This window comes from Lagopus muta, chromosome 7 (genome assembly GCF_023343835.1).
Source record: "Lagopus muta isolate bLagMut1 chromosome 7, bLagMut1 primary, whole genome shotgun sequence".
Taxonomy (NCBI): Eukaryota; Metazoa; Chordata; class Aves; order Galliformes; family Phasianidae; genus Lagopus; species Lagopus muta.
Genome location: NC_064439.1, coordinates 16,671,597 through 16,690,073, shown reverse-complemented (window position 1 = coordinate 16,690,073; position 18,477 = coordinate 16,671,597). Strand labels below are relative to the sequence as shown.

Below are 18,477 nucleotides of genomic sequence, written 5' to 3'. Positions count from 1 at the left end.
ACGCCTCTTGGCGGTGGCGCCGCCTCCCTCAGCTCCGTCCTCCTGCCCCGTGAATGGCTGCCGGCTGACTGACAGCCCAGGCGGCCACACAGGGCGGCAACTACTCGCCGTACACCTATAAGGGTCGGCGGTGAGGCGCCGGCTGTGGCGGTGAGCGGCTTTCCGTAAGCGGCGGCGGAGAGAGCCGTGCGCTCCTTGCGGCGAGGGGGCAGTCCGGCAGCGGCGCCCGAAGGATGCGGAGCGGCGGGGCTCGGGCGGCGGCGGGGCGGCGCGGGGGGACCCGCCGCTGCGCCGGGCGCGGGCGCCGCCGCCCCTGCGCGCTCCGCTGGGCAGCACCTCAGTGAGCGCGGGGCCGCGGCGGGAGCGGGCGGGGTTGCCGCCGCGGTTGCCGCCGCCGCTCCCGGTGCCGCCACAGGTGACTCGGGGCCGGGGGCCGCTCGGTCGCCGCCGCGCCGCGGCTGCCTGCGCGAAGCCCGGCTTGAGCGATTCCGCCGTGCCTGCGCGACCGAGAACGCCGGGGACATGGCATCGCTCCGGCTCCTTCTCCTCCTGCTCCTGGCCCAACGCGGGCTCGGAGCCGCGGCCGGCCGAGGGCGGGCGCCGGGAGTCAGGCAGCCCATCTACAACCACATCAAGAGTCGCGATCCGCCCCCGGCCCCGCGGAGCCGCTCTCCGGAGAGCACCATCTTGGCGCAGCGGCTCGCCGATGAGGTGCCCCAGGACGTGGCCTCGTTCCTCTACACCGGTGATTCTCGGGAGCTGCGGAGGGCCAACTGCTCCGGGCGCTACGAGCTGGCCAGTCTGGCCGGCAAGTCGCGCTTCGTCTCGCACCCGTCCCTGCACGGCGCCCTGGACACCCTCACGCACGCCACTAACTTCCTCAACATGATCCTGCAGAGCAATAAGTCGCGGGAACAGAACTTGCAGGAGGACCTGGAGTGGTACCGGGCGCTGATCAGGAGCCTCCTGGAAGGGGATCCCAACATCTCCAGGGCAGCCATCACCTTCAGCACGGAGCCCTTCTCTGCCCCCCAGGTGTTCCTCCAGGCCAGCAGGCACGAGAACCAGATCCACCTGCAGGACCTGTCCTCCTCCGCTCACCGCCTGGCTAACGGATCCCTGGAGACGGAGTGGTTCCAGGGCCTGAAGCGCAAGTGGAGGCCGCATCAGCACAGGAAGGTCTTGAACACGGGCTCCAAAACTTTGGAGAACAGCTGGAAGAGGCGAGAGGGCTTCACAGCTGATAAGAACCACATCAGATGGTCCTCTCCTTACCTGGAGTGTGAGAACGGGAATTACAAACCCGGCTGGCTGGTGACTCTCTCAGCAGCTTTCTATGGACTGCAACCAAACCTCGTCCCCGAATTCAGGTATGAGGAGGGCTCCTCTGGTGTTCTGTATAGGAGGGGGCATGGTGGGTACTCAGTGTTGCCCTTACTTGGGATGGTTGTGATGTGCCTTTGGGGTGAGCTTGTAACCCTTTCCACATGCTCTGTCACACCGCAGTGCAAGCCCAGGCCTTCCTGTTGAGCGTCACCTTCATGTGCCTTAGGGAGCTGTTGCTCGGTAGTATTTTATCTCAGTCTGTAAAACAGCATTTTCTTCAGCGATTCTCACTAAAACAAGTGTGTACGTGGGTTATGTTAGTGATGCTTCTGGAGTGGACAGAATGGCAGGCATTGTGGGTTGCAGGTTATTTCTCTGTGAGAGAAATATGTTTACTGAGCTGTTATTTCTTACTCTGCTGCATAATGAAAACTAGCTCAATGCCAGCTGTGATTTTAACCAGTTGAGACACTGCATTTTCTGGTCTTCAGAGCACATCCACTGTGGGGTGCTCAAGCCTGGTCAGCGGTCAATATGCTTGTAGGTAAATAAGCGTTTGGAACTGCGGTTTTCTCAGTGCATGTGATTACAGCCTAAACTGGCAGTTAAGAAGCTTTTGGGGGCGTTGTTTTTAGAACTCCCACCTCATTACAAAGCTGTATAGATGATGCCTGGCATATGTGGAGACTTATGTATTTTCTATTGCTGTTATCTCTAGCAGCTTGCCACTGGGCTGTGACTAGCAGAGAGGAGGACATAGGGAGGCTTGTGTTTTTGCCTTGTTGTAAGAGCAAAAAGATGTGACTGAAGAGAGCAACCTGTGGGTTATGGGATATCGGGTTATAGTACTACCATGCATGTAATGGATTTTATATGTAATTCTGTTGGAACACCCATTGCCCTGAAGCAGCTTTCTTTCCTTAGGGAGTAAGGAGAGCACAGATTTTTGCTTTGTGCAGTGGTTCAGTAGCCAATGAAGATTTCCACTGTGCTGTTGGCTGTGGAAGAGGTTTTTCCCACACTTGGATTGCCATACAGCTGTGTATGTGAACACTTGTTTTTTTTTTCTTGTCAATCGAAATTCACTAGGGTCAAATACGTGTGAATGCAGTCCTGTGTTCTTAGACATGAAAGTTAGCTGTTGAATAAAGGATGGGTGGTTATTTCTCTGTGGCTTACCTGTTGCTCTGGAATTTTCACACTTCTGGGGCTCCTTGTCTGTAGTGTATTTGCTGAATTCCTTGCAAGATCAAAGAAGAGTTGTATTGCAGAGCTCTGCTGGACCTCAGCAGTGCTCCAGATGAGTTCAGGGTACTACTTGTAGTCTGAGATCCTTAAACAATTTAAGGGTGCTGGCAAAAGCTAGTGTTGGCAGATATTCTCTTACTGGGGGATAGTTGATGTAACAGTGAATGTTTAGACTGGAGATGGGGTTGCAGCTGCTGGTTGTTATCCTCAGTTATCTGAGGAATTAGATCTTGACATAAAGCTGAACAAAGCCTTGCTGTCAACTTTAGAGAGGTTTGTTAATCAGCAGAGCCCAGATCTCAATTTCGGCTGTGTGCCAAGCGCTTGTGCTGGGAGTCATCTTGGTGGTGCAGGTTCCTGCTGTGCTGGTAGTTCTTATGCGCAGAGCACACAACATGCTGGGTCCACCTGAGAGCGGCTCTGGCCAACCAAGGCCACCAGTAGAGGTCCTCCTGGGTGCAGGGCACTGCCTTGCTTCCTGAGCTTTCTGGCCTCTGTTGACCACGTGGAATTGACCTCAATTAAAGAAATAATTTGTTGTAGTTCAGATACTTTGAAAGACATTCATTAAACATGTTGAAGCTTGGAGAAGCTCTTGGTGTTTAGGAGACCTTGAAGTGGAGTATGCTACAAGGTTGAACTCCTGTGTTGTTGCTGAATAGTTAGGACTAACAATTTTTTTTTTCTTGTATCAAATCCAGAGGTGAGTTGATATGCAGTTCTGAGAAAATGGCTCGGTGTGTTTTTAGGTGGCTTTGTAAGGAAGCAGGTGAAAAAGAACATGCATACTTAATCTGGCAAAGGTAAATGGTGATTCCCGTGCTTCTGGTTTGGAGTATGTTACACACTAGGTGTCTTTTTAGTAAGCTTATGTTTTGAGAAAGTAACTTTGCAACATAGGAGATAGTAAATCTGAAATATGCTTCTTCCAAGACTTGTGAAACATCTTAATATTTGTGCAAATGTTTTTGGTACTTAATAGACATACAGCTTCTGTGTGTTCCTGAGAGAATAAATGGCTTGAAGTCTAAGCATGTGAAATAAAAAGCTGAAACTTAGCTATTAGAATGCTAGTACTAATTGCTATAATGTCCCTCTTGAAATGAGCCTTATTTCCCCTCGCCATCTGTCCAAGTGACACAATGGTTTAGCTTTAAATTCCTATTTAAGGCCATATGGTTAGAAGCAGCATATATTACTCTCCATCTTCTTCAAAAGCTGCATTGGTTCAGCAAAATATCTCTGAACCATCTGTTAGGAACCCTTCATGGCTCAGTTTACATGCTCCTTCCATTTAACAGTCTGGTGTGAGATCGTCCATGGTAGTTTAGTGCATCATGGTAGTTTAGTGCATGCCCCTTTGAAACTAACAGTTTATGTACTCCCTTCTTGGCTGGCATTTGGTTTATGGCATAGTACATCAGCGTAAGAAATTCATGAGTACAATTTTCTCTGCAGAAAAGTCTTCTCAGACTATAGAAGGAAAAGCCACTGCCCCTGCTTCTATTGCTGTAGCAGATGGATGCATTGTATGGTGTTGCAGTGGCAAGTGTAATAAAGGCAAGACTAATAATTATCTCTGGTTTTGTTCCTCAAATGCTACTTCTGCAGTAGTGTTGTTAATGACTTCTGGAAAGTACAGTCACAGTCAAGCATCACTATTGAAGTGTCAGGTAGTGCTTTCTGTCAGAGGATGTGGCTGTCACAGGCAAGGCTCTTGTAAACACTTGCTATTAATCTTTCACACACGGTGGAAGCCAAACTATGTGAAATGAAGGCCAAGGAGGAGGGAATGTGATCTCTTAATTTGCCTTGCAAAAGTTTGATCTGTAGGCCCACATTAAGATGAAGCAGAGAAAGCAAAGGCTCGTTAATTTTGCCAGTGTCTGAGGCTTGTGGGACCGCATCAGCCCAGCACTAAGCTGACAGTGGTGACTCTGCCCTGCTGCTTAGCAGGACTTGCTGTTGTCCGCGCTCACTGATCAGAGATCTGCCTAAAAGCAGGGAGGCAACGTTCCCATCAGCTTATACTACAGATTCAATCCCTGGGAATCTTCTTGCTGCTACATGAAAGTAATCTGGTGTTAGCTTTTTCCTTCTCCTTTCCTCAAAACTCTGAGCTGATCTAATTTGCAGTTAGAATTTGCTATCTAATGTATTTAATTGCCCTACAGCTCTGGTACTGCAGAGGATGGAACATGCTAGTATTTGTCATCCATCAGTGACCCTTCTCTGCTGCTTCGTACTGTACAATGATATGGAACCACATTGCAGCTTGCAGTGATCCAGCTGGTCTCTCTGCAGTCCTGCAAAGTGGAGGGGTGTGAAAAGCTTCATGTTGTGAATAAATTCCACTAGCTAAAAGTCCTTACTTGTCCCCTGTGGGGGAAATGGGAGGTCTTCATTGCTGCAGCAGTCTGGTAGGGCTGTGGAGAGGATTACTTCTTGATCTGGAAAGGAAGTGTGCAGGTAGTCCACTACTAGGTGCACGAGCTTTTTTCCTTTAAAACCTTCCTGGATCACAGGGTCCAATCTTCTGCCTCACAAGCCCACTTAATGTAATCAGGTGACTCAGCTTCATCTTAAGTAGGTAGTTTTCCCTCTTAGCTCTCCACTTCACTGGCCTGAATGGTTGGATAGCTTCTTCTGATTTCTGATCTAAATTCATTCAGTCAGCCTTCGTCCATTTGTTTCTGTTCCAAAACAGCCTTCTGTCTGAAATAGCTCTCGGCTGATGTTTTCTGCCTGACCTATTTATAGGCAGCAGGTCCTTCTTCACCTTTGTTTACCAGGCTAAACAAACCTGCCTTCTCTGGTCTCCTGTCACAAAGCTCTCTGTTGCCATGGTCCCTACTCTCAAGAATAGTTCCAATATTTCTTGAGTATGGTTAGTCACATTTCTGTGCAGTGTTTTAGCATTGTGCAGTGACATCAGTTTTCCCAATCTCTGATGAATGAGCTATTGCTTCTGCAGTTCAGATTGTTCTCTTGTGTGCTGCTCTCTTTTTCTTTAATGTTGTGATGTAGTATGTCATCACTTTGGGAAGTGGTCACTGCTTACTTTCCTGTAGGAGGTCAGAATATCTCTAGGATACAGGGATGCTTTTCCTTCTCCATGTTCTAGCAAGGCCGTGTTGCCATATTTCACCAAATCCAGGTCAGTTTTTGCAGTCAGTCTCTGAAGGACTGCTGGGAGGATGCTGTGGAATGATGGGTGCTTTGGCAGAAAGGAATATAGTTGGCAAGCTGAAGTTTGTCATGCTCTTTGAAGAGTTTTGCTCTGGAGTATCTCTGGATACCTTCATTCTGAAGTTTCGCTCAATCAACTGCTGTAGCTGAGTACATCCTCTTTCTGACAGTTCTTTTTCTTTAGATTAATTAGAAGGCAAGCCTTGGTGCAAATATTGGTATTTTGTGTGCAGTTCTGTTAGTTATTTCTTCCCTAAACGCAGCACAATACAGTGTCTTCCACTGTACTATTAGAAGTAACTCAGACCATTCTTGTGTTATCCCATAATGGGGTGCTTAGTTATTGAAGGCACATTCTACTAGGGAGGTAGAAGCATTATGACAAATAAGTAATTTCTTAGGGAATATACTGTGTATTTCATAGGTGTTAAATTGATTGGTAAAATAACCATAACAGTGGGTTTAAAGAGTGCCAGAACATGTAGTTTTGTTTTTAAATAAGATTAAGTTGTGACTTTAAGGGGATGCTTTAAGAAGTTTAATCTTTCCAGTGTAGTCTCTGTATTGAACTGGGAAAACAATTTGTTGTAACTGTTTAAGGAGGCTCACTAAATCTTTGTGACAGCGTACATTATTATACAATCTTGAAAATATTTTAAAGTGGTGAAGCTGATGTTTTGTTCCACAATGTCCCCTGGCCCATATAACATGATTGAAGATGTGGGTGGATTTAGAACAGGTTTTAAACATGAAAAGGAATAATTTATTTCCTTGAACTGAACATTTTGGATTTCTATTCTTGAAAAGAGGTGAGAGCCAAGAAATGCCTACTCAATGATTTATTTCTTTTAATAGAACCTCCCAGTATTTAAGTGTTCTCAAAGCGGTCTGTGATGCTTGTGACTTTCATATCAGGTCATGGGTGAGAACAAAATCTAGACAATGAAAGAAAAGGAACAAGGAATAGAGTAGTCTTATTAGAAACATGATTCAGCCTTTTTTTACTTCAGCAGTGGGCCTTGTAAGAAAGAAGCTAAATCTGACTGGGAGAGGATTGGAATACATGCTGTGTGCTATGTAACTGTTGTCAGTAGTGCAGTAAGTTGGAATAAGAGCAGCTAGCTTTTTAGGTCAAACTGCTATTTCCTATCTTTTGTTCTTGACCTCCTCTATCCTCCTGGAGTATGGCTTCCAGCACAGCAGGCTCTCGGAGTTCTTTTGAAGGGAATAGGCATGTTGCAGTTCCTGCATCTGAGATGCAACTCTGGGGTTGTCGCCTCTTATTCTGTCCGTTCATGAATCTGAACTGAGATTGAGAAGTGTTCCCAAAGATAAGAACGAGGATATGGGTGTGTTGGGTTAGTCCTTCTGGCAGGCACTTAGGAGGCAGTAAGAAAATGGTGGAAATGCTGAGTTCTCATATCTTGGTTATATCCCATTTACTAATAAGCAGTACAATCTTTTCAATCTGTGTATCTGAACAAGTATTAATAAGTGTGGATTAATCTGATCTCCATGATTTTAGTTTTTAATTTTGTCTTCTGTGGTATATGTGACTTTGGTTTATTTATTATTATTTATTTATTTATTATTTATTCATTAAATAGTTTTGAGAACATGAAGAGAAATGATTCTTTTCTGTTTTTGCTACGTGACATTTACTTGGAGATCCATGATTCTTGTGTGTTTCAAAGACACTTTGGAAACCCTCTGTGTTCAGTTTCTCACTGTTGGTCAGGTATAGTTCTGTGCACACTGTTTTCTTTATTGCTTGCTAAGCTTGTTTGGATTCACCTACTTTTGTTTGGAACCTGTTGAACAAAGCAGGAAGAACATCCCCAGCCTTCTGCCATATCAGTGCTCTCCAGAGTGAAGAAGTAGGAGCTTTGTTGGCTCTAAAGTGTGCAGGGATTTAAAAAAAAAAAAAAAGATTGCTTTCTGCAAATGCTGTCTTAACTCTGAGCTCTTCCTACATCCTGGTGCTCACTAGCCTCACAGATTTCACATCAGGATGCCTTCTGAGATACTAGAAGATCCTAAAATGCTTCTTGGTTTCCATCACATCTTCTGCTCAAGTTTTTGCTCGGTGTTCCTTTTCTGATAACTGGCTTTGGCTTTTTAGTTTTAAAATTCTTGTACTGACTTTAAATCTGCAGAGTCAGAAGAGTGCTTGTGCTAAGGCCATCTTTCCTCTACAGGATCCTTAAAATTCAAAGTGTCTAAGCTCTTTCTTATATCATTTGTGGTACTTTTCCTTCAGGCTTTTTCTCTCTACCTCTTGTTGACCCCATGGGCAGAAGTAGGAATGTTTCAGAAATGTCAGTTTCTTACTGAACAGCCTGAACTTAGTTCCAAGACCTGTTTCATATGAAGAATCCAGTGTAAGTGATATCCTACCATTGCTGACACTTCCTCATTCCTGTATGAAGTTGTGCTTAGTCACAGAACTTATCTTCTAGCAAAATTCTCAGCACCCCTCCAAGTATCTGGGAAGTTCTTCAACTAAAACGCAGGGAAGTCCAAGTGCTCAGGCAGCACTGCATGCCATAAATCTGGAGGCTTGATTTTTAAATCCTGTATAATTCTGCTGGCAACAGAGGATTCAGCTTTAAGCATTCAACCCTTGTTAGTACTGTAACAAATGGCCTATGGGGATTTTCTTTGCAGGTCGATCCTAATTCATGTGTCCTCACTGCTGTATCTTTTCAGTTTATTTTTAGTGAAAGCTGATTCTTTGGTGAAAGTGGGATGAGAAGCAGTAGTTGTGCTATGGCTAAGGAATTGGGTGAGTCTGTCTGTCCTATTAAGAAATCAGTAATAAGTGCCCGATCAGAATTAAGTTATATGTGTATCCTAGTATTCTGAATCTGGTTGTCACATTGTGAAGGTAATGAGTTTTAGGGGCACCTTAGTGATGTATAATCTTAAATCTTAACTTTCAAAAGTAACTTTGAACATGCAGAAAGCTGTTGATCACCAGTGAAACTTGTAGCCACATGTCAGCTGTTGTGAATTGGACAGCAGGAGTTTTTTGGATGGACAGCTGAAGACATTTTGGAGTAGACTCAAGTGTCAAGTAGTGTGAGCTATTTGAACATCTGCAGGTTTAGGACGTCTGCAGAGAATCCCAGAATGGCTGGGATTCAAGAGGACCACAGTGACCATCTACCTGCAGTCCCTCTGCTATGTGCAGGGCTGCCAACCAGCAGCCCAGGCTGCCCAGAGCCACATCCAGCCTGGCCTTGAATGCCTTCAGGGATGGGGCATCCACAACCTCCATGGGCAACCTGTTCCAGTGCATCACCACCTGCTGTGTGAAAATTCACCTGTCTCATCTCCTGGTTCTGTGCTGGGGAAGATTTTTGAACGACGACGTGTGGAGATGAATGGATATGATAGAATTTAGAAGAACGTTTAAATATGAGTCGTCTGCTTCAACACATGATGATGCACCAGGTACCTGGATTGTGCCGATGTGGCATTTGATGTGGCCCTGGGGCATTTGTTTGGCTGCATAAGCCCTCAGTGGTGATATATATATATATATATAATATTTAAATATTTTCCCCCTAGTTAAATGCAACAAATGGTGAAGAGATTTTAATTCTACTGAGGCATGCAGGATTCATGCTTATAAAGGTTTTAGTGTTATCTCATTTGATGACAAATTACATATGCTTTTCTGGTGCTTTTGAAAGGCATTTTGACTTGGAGTGATTTTTCTCCCCAGTATATAGCATTAAATGAACTGCTTTATATATTCTCCTTTATTTCTGTATTTCAGAAGGTTTCTACAATTAGTAGACTTAGTATCCTTTGTACATAGAGCATATTAGCAGAACTGGCTACACTGTTACACAGATCTTGGTCATAGAGTTGTCTTGTTTGCTTATAGTTCTTACAGCAATAAGGGAGCAAATCTAGGAGACAAAGTTTGAATGCCTGCTTAGCTGAGCTGTAGTGGCCTCTGTGCCAAAATCTTCTGAAGATCTAGAGGACAAAGATACTGTTTATCACTGTTTAAATGTTGGCAGGCTGTTTTGTGCAGTCCTGGCTTAAGCTGGATTGGGAGAGCAGGAAGATGTTCCTTCTGGTCATCTGTGATGTGACAGTATGGGTGAAATTTCCTCTGTACGTCCGCATTGTACAACATGTTACATTGAAATATTATAACTGCATAAACTATCAAGATAGCTGCTAGGTTGGGGAAATAAGCTTAAATCAATTTCTGGTATGGATTTTGAGGCAAACAGAATGCTGACAAACAGTGGTACTGGAAATTAAGACAGACACAAAAGCCTCTTAAATCAAACCTCTGATCCGACAAAATCCTTGATGACATCATCCTTCAATGATTATCTGTTATGTACAATTCAACTAATTCTTTCCATCTGTAGTTGTCCAAAACGTTAAACATGAACTTGTAATCTTTGTCTTTGTGTAAGGGCTGTAAAATTGTGGCAGAAAACAAATATTTAGAGTTGTAAGGAGATTAACCAAATATACTTACTTGGCAGATGGTCCACAACTACCAGTAATATTATGAACTTAGTACTGTGGCTTGGGTTCAGCCAGCAGCATTGTCAGTATGGGTGAATGTGTTAGGCTGACAAGATGAGTCTACTGCTGTACTGTTGACATTTGTCTGGATCGCTTCTATTGAAGTAGCAGAGCTACAATTATTTCCATTTAGTTCAATAAATGTAGCAGTTAGAGGTAGTTCTTAGATCTGTATGCATACTGGGAGGATGTGTTCTTCCATATGTTCAGTTTTCCAAATGCTGAATCAAAAAATAACTGGAAATGTGGGTGGCTAACCAGGTTGTTCCAGCTCCTGTATTAATCACAGATGAATTTCAGAAATGTATCATCATGTACATACTGATGTACTCTGGGTAATAATGGTGGGGTATGAGTCTGAGATGTTTTAAAATGGCAAAGCATCCCCAATGAAAGCAGTATGTCTGTGCTATCATGGTGCCTTCTGTAAATGCCACACAAACTTTAAACCTTTTGCTTTTGAAAGCATTATGCATCAAGTTGTTGTAATACCCTGCTGCTATCTCAGCAGAACTGTGAGGTCACTGTGAAACAAACATTGCAGAAGTACTGTGAGAAAGGACTGATGTGTTGTGTTAAGAAAATGGGAAGCCTAATGACATTCATGAGAGAGTCTTTTATAGTCCTACTTCTGGACTGCCCTTCTTTCCTGTAGATTTTCATGACAGATTCTTAAAACTCAAAAATAATTGCAGATCTGTATCAGAAGTTCAGGTTGTGCCACAAGAACAGAAGATGAGAAGAATAGGTAGGAAGACAAATGTTTGCATTGAGATCATGAACATGAGCTTGTTGAAAGGCAAGTGTTCTTGTAAGCAGGTTTTGCACAGAAATTCAAATGAAAAATATTTTCGTTCAAGTTAGAATACTTTGTCCTCCTGGAAGAAGGATGTTGGTAACTTTCTAGCCTGCATGGACAAAACTGAAACGTAAAATGGAAGTGCACAAGTGGTGAAAGCATGGTCAGGTAACCCTAATAATACAAGGACAGGGATGGGCTTGGGGAAACCTAAGCCCTGCTGGAGTTTAATCTGGCAAGAGACAAAAAATCTTGGCTGCTTCTCATATAAGTGCATTAGCAACAAAACTGGGTTCAGAGGAGAGGTGGGCCTGCTGCTCAACCCCTTGGTTAGAGGACATGGAAAAGGCCAGGTTTACCAGGTAGCAAACTCTTGCTGGGTGGAGAGAGTGCTTTGTAACTACTTCTGTTCTAGCAGTGATCAGTTTACTCATAGCTTTCATTTTTGTATCTCCTCTTGTGTTTGTAGAGGGAAAGTTTCTTCTATCATTTAAAAACAAAATGTACATGAGTACATTTCCTGTAAAGGAAACAGATCTTCTGTATGGTATTCAGGGAGTCTCAGATGAGGCTGTTGTGAATCTTCACTTTTTTCCTTTCCACATAAACTGTCAGCTGGCTTCTTTAGAGCAGTCAGAATGCTTGAGACACTTGTCAAAGTGTCTTTCCATAATGTGAACTTAAGAAGGCAAGGAGCTGCTTTAACCCCAGTCCTTCTGACTGCAGTCAAGATCTCACTATGGAGCCACAAAGAATTCATTAACTTGTGGAGCAGGTCCTGTTCCCAGCCCACACATTAGTGTTTGTACTCAAGAAGGTCCAGAATAAATCAGAAACCTACGTGGTGGGATCTGCGTGTGACCTGCTGAGAAACAAGTTGCACCTGTTCATTTATGCCCTGTGGGGCAGATGCCCTGTTACTGTGTTAAATAAGGTGGTAATGCACTGACAGAAATATAGTGCAGAGCACTAAGGTGTACAGTGTGGCTGCTTTTCCCTTGAGGTCATTGGTCACCTGCAGCATGGGAGGAGTGACTGACTGTGGGGGAAGACTAATTCCAGCAGTTCCTGGACAGACTCATGTCCAAAACAAGTGTAAGAAATGAACAAAGCTGTAAATTTCCAGAAATATGGCATGTACCATTTCAAGCTGAGTTTGTCAGAACCAATGCTTTTGTTTAGTGATACTGGATACTCTCAGAAATTATTTGTTCTCAGAAGGAGGCAGAGAGAAGGGGGATAAAGAGCATCTGTGCTAGCTTCCTTTAGGTATGTATTTTCCTGAGTCTTAAACAGGTCACGTAATGATCCTCTGTGTCTCCATTGACTGTACAGCATGTCTGAAGATGAATGTCCAGATACACTATTATGGACACTTTGCACTTGGCAATGCTGCTGCCAGATATGAGGGAGCAGTGTTGTCCTGGTTTTATTTTATGCTTGTTATGATTTTGTTCCGAAGTGACTCCTCAAATAAATGGCTCTGTAACGTTGTTATTACATTTCTTACATATGCACTGCTTTGGCAAAAGGAAGCAAGGTGCTTTGAGGTGAACGAGGTGACTGAAATAGTTCAGACCGTTGTAGGATGCATGTCTCTGGGCTGCAGGGGCACCAGCAAAGCAGCCTTTTCCAGGATTGTGATGGGGCTGCGGAGGTGCATGGGCCCTTCTCTGAGGTGGGGACCACTTGGGACGTGCAAACATGTTACCTCTGGAACGTGCAAACATGAGGACAATGCCACATGCAGTCCCCAAGGCAAGGGGAAATGGACAAAGTCATATGCATCGTCTGTCCCATCAGAAGTGGGATATATTGGAGCAAAAGTAATCTGCGGATGGCTGTAGCTTTCTGGAATTGGCAAGGGTGGAAATATAAGGCTTTTCTGTGGGGGAGAAGGTGGTACTAGTGTATGCAGTCATGGTGGTGGTTAAGCAAGGAGAATGTGAGTGGCCCTGATTTAATTCTTGTTTCTTGCATATGAAGTCACTGGAGAGTTGGTGTACATATGGGTAGAGTACAGAAAAGACTTCTTGCACAATTATTTTGGCAAATAGCATTCCCTGGAGCAAAATTGGCATGGCAGTCTTGCCCGGTGCTGGGTACTACCTGGTCCTGATGCTCAGTGTGCTTCTGGGGTAGGCTGGCGATGTCTGAGACAGAAGTGTAGGTCATCCACTGTATTTATTTTAGTTCTTTGCTGCATTGTAAAATGTGAAGGGCATTAAATTATTGGAGTGGATAACTTACTCATACCTGTCACCTTGCATCTATTGTGTGCATGAGATTTAGAGTTCTTGTAATGCATCTCAGTAAGGTCTAACATAAGAATCTGTCTGCAGGCTTGGCTTTGGGAACGTGGAACTCCTCATTTCTCTTTTTAGACACTTCATCAAATTCTGTATTTAGAAGAAAAATGCAGTTCTGCCTTGCAGGTTATAGCATCGTAAAGAAGTTTAACATATTGATGTAGTCACTGTGTTCAAGGCTGTTTTCTCTTTTCCAGAGGTGTTGTTAAAGTCGACATAAATCTGCAGAAGGTGGATATCGACCAGTGCTCGAGTGAGGGGTGGTTCTCAGGAACACACAGGTGTCATCTCAACAACTCTGAGGTATGTTTGTAGGGAACTGAGCTACCCTTCAGTTAAGTCTTTCCACTGTGAATTGTTTTTGTAGTAAAAATGCTATGATTTTAAAGACTTTGTGTTTTATAAGCTGCAGAGATCTTTTCGTTCAAGATGCTGTCACGGAGTTTTAAGAGTTTTAAAAATGCTTGCATTTCAGGAATATTGATACTAAATAAAACAAGGTAAGTTATTGTACAGAAACATCTGCTTATAGGGACAGTGAAATGATTTATGAAATTCTTCATCTGACTCAAACTATTTTACATTTATACATTAAAAGCCTATTTCATTTTTACTTCTGAGTGGTCAACCTTGTGAAGTGCAGTAAAAGTAACTGAGATGCTGGTGGTGTTTATTCAAAGTGGCTTGGTCTTTGGAAGAATGGAACAAGAATAACAGAATTGGATGTCATAATTGTTCTTTAATAGAAATGTCAGTATTTTTACAGAGCTAATTAAATGTTTATGTTCAATTCCTTCCTGCTTCCCCTTTCTCCTCAGCCTGTGTCTGGCCAATCATACGATACATTGACAGAGGGAGCCAGACTGAATGATCTATGTATTTAATGGAACTTCAAAACAAAATAAATGCAGTGACTTTATTTGATTATTACATGTAACATTGTTTTCGAAGGTGCAAGTTTGCTATCTATGAGATACATGTGCCTCATGTATTTCTGCATTTTCAGGAAGCTTAATTAAAAAGCTGGAAGTCTTTTAGCAGAAGCTAGGAGTTGCCTGGTCATAAAATGCTCATTTATCAAAACCAAATCTGAATTTAGGAAAAGACTTCTATCTGAGGAATTCATCTGTTAACCTTATCTGAGCATGAAAATCTCCGAATTATTGTAAATATCCTTCTTATCTTTCACTGGAATTCTTTTTTTCTTAAACTATATATGCAATAAGAACCAATAAGAACTAAGACTCAACTAAGTCTTAGTTTAAAGACTAAATTCAAATGGGATTTTTTTTTTTGCTTTGTCAAATTTTGCCTTCTGAATTCAAGGTAACACTTGTTCAATATCTCATTTCTTCTTAGAAGATGTAACTTCCTGTGATATCTTAGTAAACTTTGCTTTTTAATATTCTATTTTCTGAAATGTACCTAGGTATTTTGACAAGTGCTCCTCCTTTTCCTAATTTCTTATGAATAGAAACCTCAGCAGGGGGTTGAGATGGTAAATTGTATTTCTTCCTGCAACTAAGAAGAAAATCTGGGGTGGGGAGCGTGTGTGTGGCAGTTAAGGTTAAAGAAGAACATCTAAGGAAAATGGAGATAACGGAGAAGGATCAGAAGCCAGTTCTAATGCCCCTTTGAAATGGTTCAGAGCCTGTTGTTTGCTGTAATGGGTTCTGAATCATGTTGTGTGTTCTTAAGCAAAACAGAATCTGAATATAAGCGTACCGGAGGTAATTTCACAATTACATTTCTCTTTGAAATCTAAATCTTTAAGTCTATATCCTGAGAAGAATACAGAATCTGTTCCCTCTGAAATAATTAGTTGAAGAAGGAGGGGAAATGCATCTTCCTCTCTTTGCACGTGAGAAGTGGAGTGTAATGTAGGAAACTGAGTGCAAAGGAAATTGTTCTAAAGATGACCTTCAGGATTATGGAAGGTTAGAGTCCAGGCTGCTTCTGTGATTTGAGCTTACTGTGCATTAGAAACTGATGTGGGTAGCATGGTCCGCTAAAAGAGGGAAGGTCCTAAAGCTTTAATCCAGAGCTTCGTCTGAATTCTGAGCTTCACTCTCCTGCTGAGAGCATTCTGGATGTTTCCTAGCTGCCTTGTGAAATAGTTTTTAATCATAAAATGCAAAGTGTGCATTACAGGTCAGTTCTTCATACTTGGTTTTTGGGCTGGTGTTACAAAGAATGTTTTGTTTTTCATACTGGAAAGATGCATGTTTTGTTTTAGTAACTTACTGCAGTGCTGTAGTCCAAAAATGAGTTCCTGTGATGCAAAAAGGAAATAAAATATGTTCTCAGGCGAAAGTTCTGTTTCTGCTTCTTCTATGCAAGAGGTATGCATGTCTTTAGCTGCTCCAACAGGCTTCACCAATTTTACTAGCTAGATTTTGTTATAGTAACACAGCTCAGACATCTAACAACTCCTAGATGTAGATACTTAAATGCAGATTCAGTCTCAAATCCCATTGTCTGTCTACCAAAGTAGAGATATGCAGTGTTGCTCTTGAGAACAGGAATTCTTTAATGAGTGATGCTGTATAAATGGGATGAGCTAATGCTCACAGCTCAAGGTGCTAATGACATACATGGATGGAGAAGAGTGCTACTGCGTAAATGGCTTTTCAACTTATCTGTAGAACAGAAACCTCTTATCTGTTCTTGATTTTTTTGAGTACTAAATCAACAAAGGTCTAATGATGTACAGAAGGTGATACTAACATCCCCCGAAATGTAGCTTGCCACCTGGTAGTGCTTTTCCTTACTGTGTCTGAAGAGAAGGCATCAATGACCCTGGAGATGGGCAGTTGCTAGAAACAGCCTTAGAATCTTCTTTTCCTCTGTGGTCACCACTTCAGGAGGGGGCTTCTTTATTTACAAATCTACTCTGTGGAATAAGGGTATATCATGTAATAGTGCAGTAATGCTTTCCACCTAGCTTGACTTACTAATAAAATGTTGTTCCCCATCTTTCATTTTCTCTTTTGAGGAAAATACAGAAATACCTGCTGGTGTCAGAATGATTTGTCCCCAGTTACAAAGTCATTCTCAAGCAGAGTAAGGAAGGGAAAAGCGATTTAAGTTGTTAGACCTTGCTGCTGCTTTTCAGTTTTGTTAATGACTTGAGCATTCAGAGCTACATTGTCTTTCCACAGACTCTTTGGTAAGCCTTTGCCTTAGTGAAATTGCCATTTGGTGCTGAAAGTGTTTACTGCCAAGGTACCTGTTCCATTTAATGACAATGTCGTTAAATCTAAGGCAGAGAGCTCAGTTTTTTAGGGATACAAATCTGCTCTTCCCTGTCTAAAACTATAAGCATACAGAGAAACCATACATGGGGAAAAAATACACAGGTAATTTGGGCTCTGTGGGGCTGCAGTAAACGAGGTGGGTATTATTTATAGGACTGGAAATAATTGAAATGTGTTGGGCAGAATACAGAACGTTACAGGTAATTTTGAAATTAACAAGAAGGGAAAAGACAGCTTCCTGATAACAAATACAAAGTGATTTCATTGTACAGGCGAGGCTGGCTGGAGCAGTAAGAAAGAATGCATTTTTAGTGTTTAAAACATTTAATATTTTTCCTTTTAATAGATTAGGTTATTTCACCATAAATGCTGGCAGCAACTACTGGTGCTTTAAGTAATGACATTAGAGTCCTTGTTGAGACACTGACAATAAAATCAAGGCAGGGAAATGTCTGAAGAAATGAGCTAGCATTGTGCATTGAGCTGGCCTGAACACTCCCAGCCAGCAGCATCGGTCTGAAAACTGCAGTGGCTTCCACACTGTTCACTGTCCTTAATGAGACTGCCAACAGCTTGCACTGTGAGGCAGGCTCAGCTGACATCCCTTTGGGTTTAACAGTATTCCACAAATGACAGTGTGCAAAAATATCTAGAGGAAATGAGAGAGGCAGAGTAAACAAAAAGGCTGTGTTGCTGTCTGTGTAGGAAGACACATGGACCTTCGCTGAGTATTTATTTGATGCACAACCAATTGAGAAAGGAAACGTATGACGAGTTTGGCTCATTATTTCATCTTGAGGTAGTGTAAACACTGGGGCCCACTGCACCTTATTACAGTGAACATAGTATTACAGTCAACCAACTGAGGAAGATGGGGAAGGTTAGGAAGTTGGGAGAGGAAAAACAGCAGTGCTTTCTCTGTTTTTTCTAAACATGCTTTCTGGTGTCCTTGTCAAACAGATAAAGGCTATTTAGTGCACCTGCGTCGTGTGATGGGAGGTTAGCATCCAGTCATAGCCTGGTGGGTCATGTGAAGTGTCACTGTTTGTTTTCTTCATATTTGCATGTCTATTGGAGGGGAAAAAATGCAGTCAGAAAGAGAAGAACATGAAAATAATGTTGTGTGTTGGCAATACAATCTTACAATGAGCAGAATTTACAAAATACAGTTAATTTTTAGTATGTAGGTAATCATCCTTGGAACTACAGATTGCATTCAAGTTATCGCAAGAGATGTACCCGAATCAGGGCAGAGGACATAAGGGTATATTTCCCTTTGGAAGAAAACAGGATCTTTAGTGATAGATTATAATTACTAAAATCCTAGGCTGAAAGAGAAAGAAATAAGATAGGAAGGTGAACAGTTCTATTTAACATGCAAATAAAGGAGGGGAAAAAAAAAAAAGCACAAAAAACCTGAGCAGTTCTGGATCCAAAAGCAGGAAGGTTTTGTCTGACTGGCTGCTCACACAACTCAGTGTATTCGAAGAGCATGCTGTACACAAGAGCATTTCAGATGCTATTTTAAAAATAACTTTGCGTTAGGTGTGTTCATGGGAAAGATCCATTCACAAAAGTATAGCAGACCTAATCTGGTATTCTTCCAGCTAGGATTGTGCTAAGTAAGGTAGGCATTTGTCAGAGCTTTCAGTGATAAACAAGGTGCTATGAAAACTAACTTCCAGTATAAAGAGCAGGCAGGTTGCTTAGCTACGGCTATCGTAGCCTTTTCAGGGGAAAAAAAAATCCCTTAAATGATTCTGTTTACAGGAGTCAATCTCAATTTTCA

The 18,477-nt window shown here is 42.6% G+C and overlaps 1 protein-coding gene across 1 annotated transcript in view; it reads left to right on the top strand.

The window, feature by feature from the left end:
- The first annotated feature begins 404 nt into the window (after window positions 1-404).
- The window catches only part of GPR158 (G protein-coupled receptor 158), a 182,786-nt gene continuing 164,713 nt past the window's right edge, over window positions 405-18,477 (top strand). The window contains exons 1-2 of the mRNA XM_048950958.1: window positions 405-1,370; window positions 13,629-13,734. Of these exons, the coding sequence (XP_048806915.1) occupies window positions 523-1,370; window positions 13,629-13,734 (954 nt within the window). The 5' untranslated portion in view covers window positions 405-522. The remainder of the gene's footprint in view (window positions 1,371-13,628; window positions 13,735-18,477) is intronic.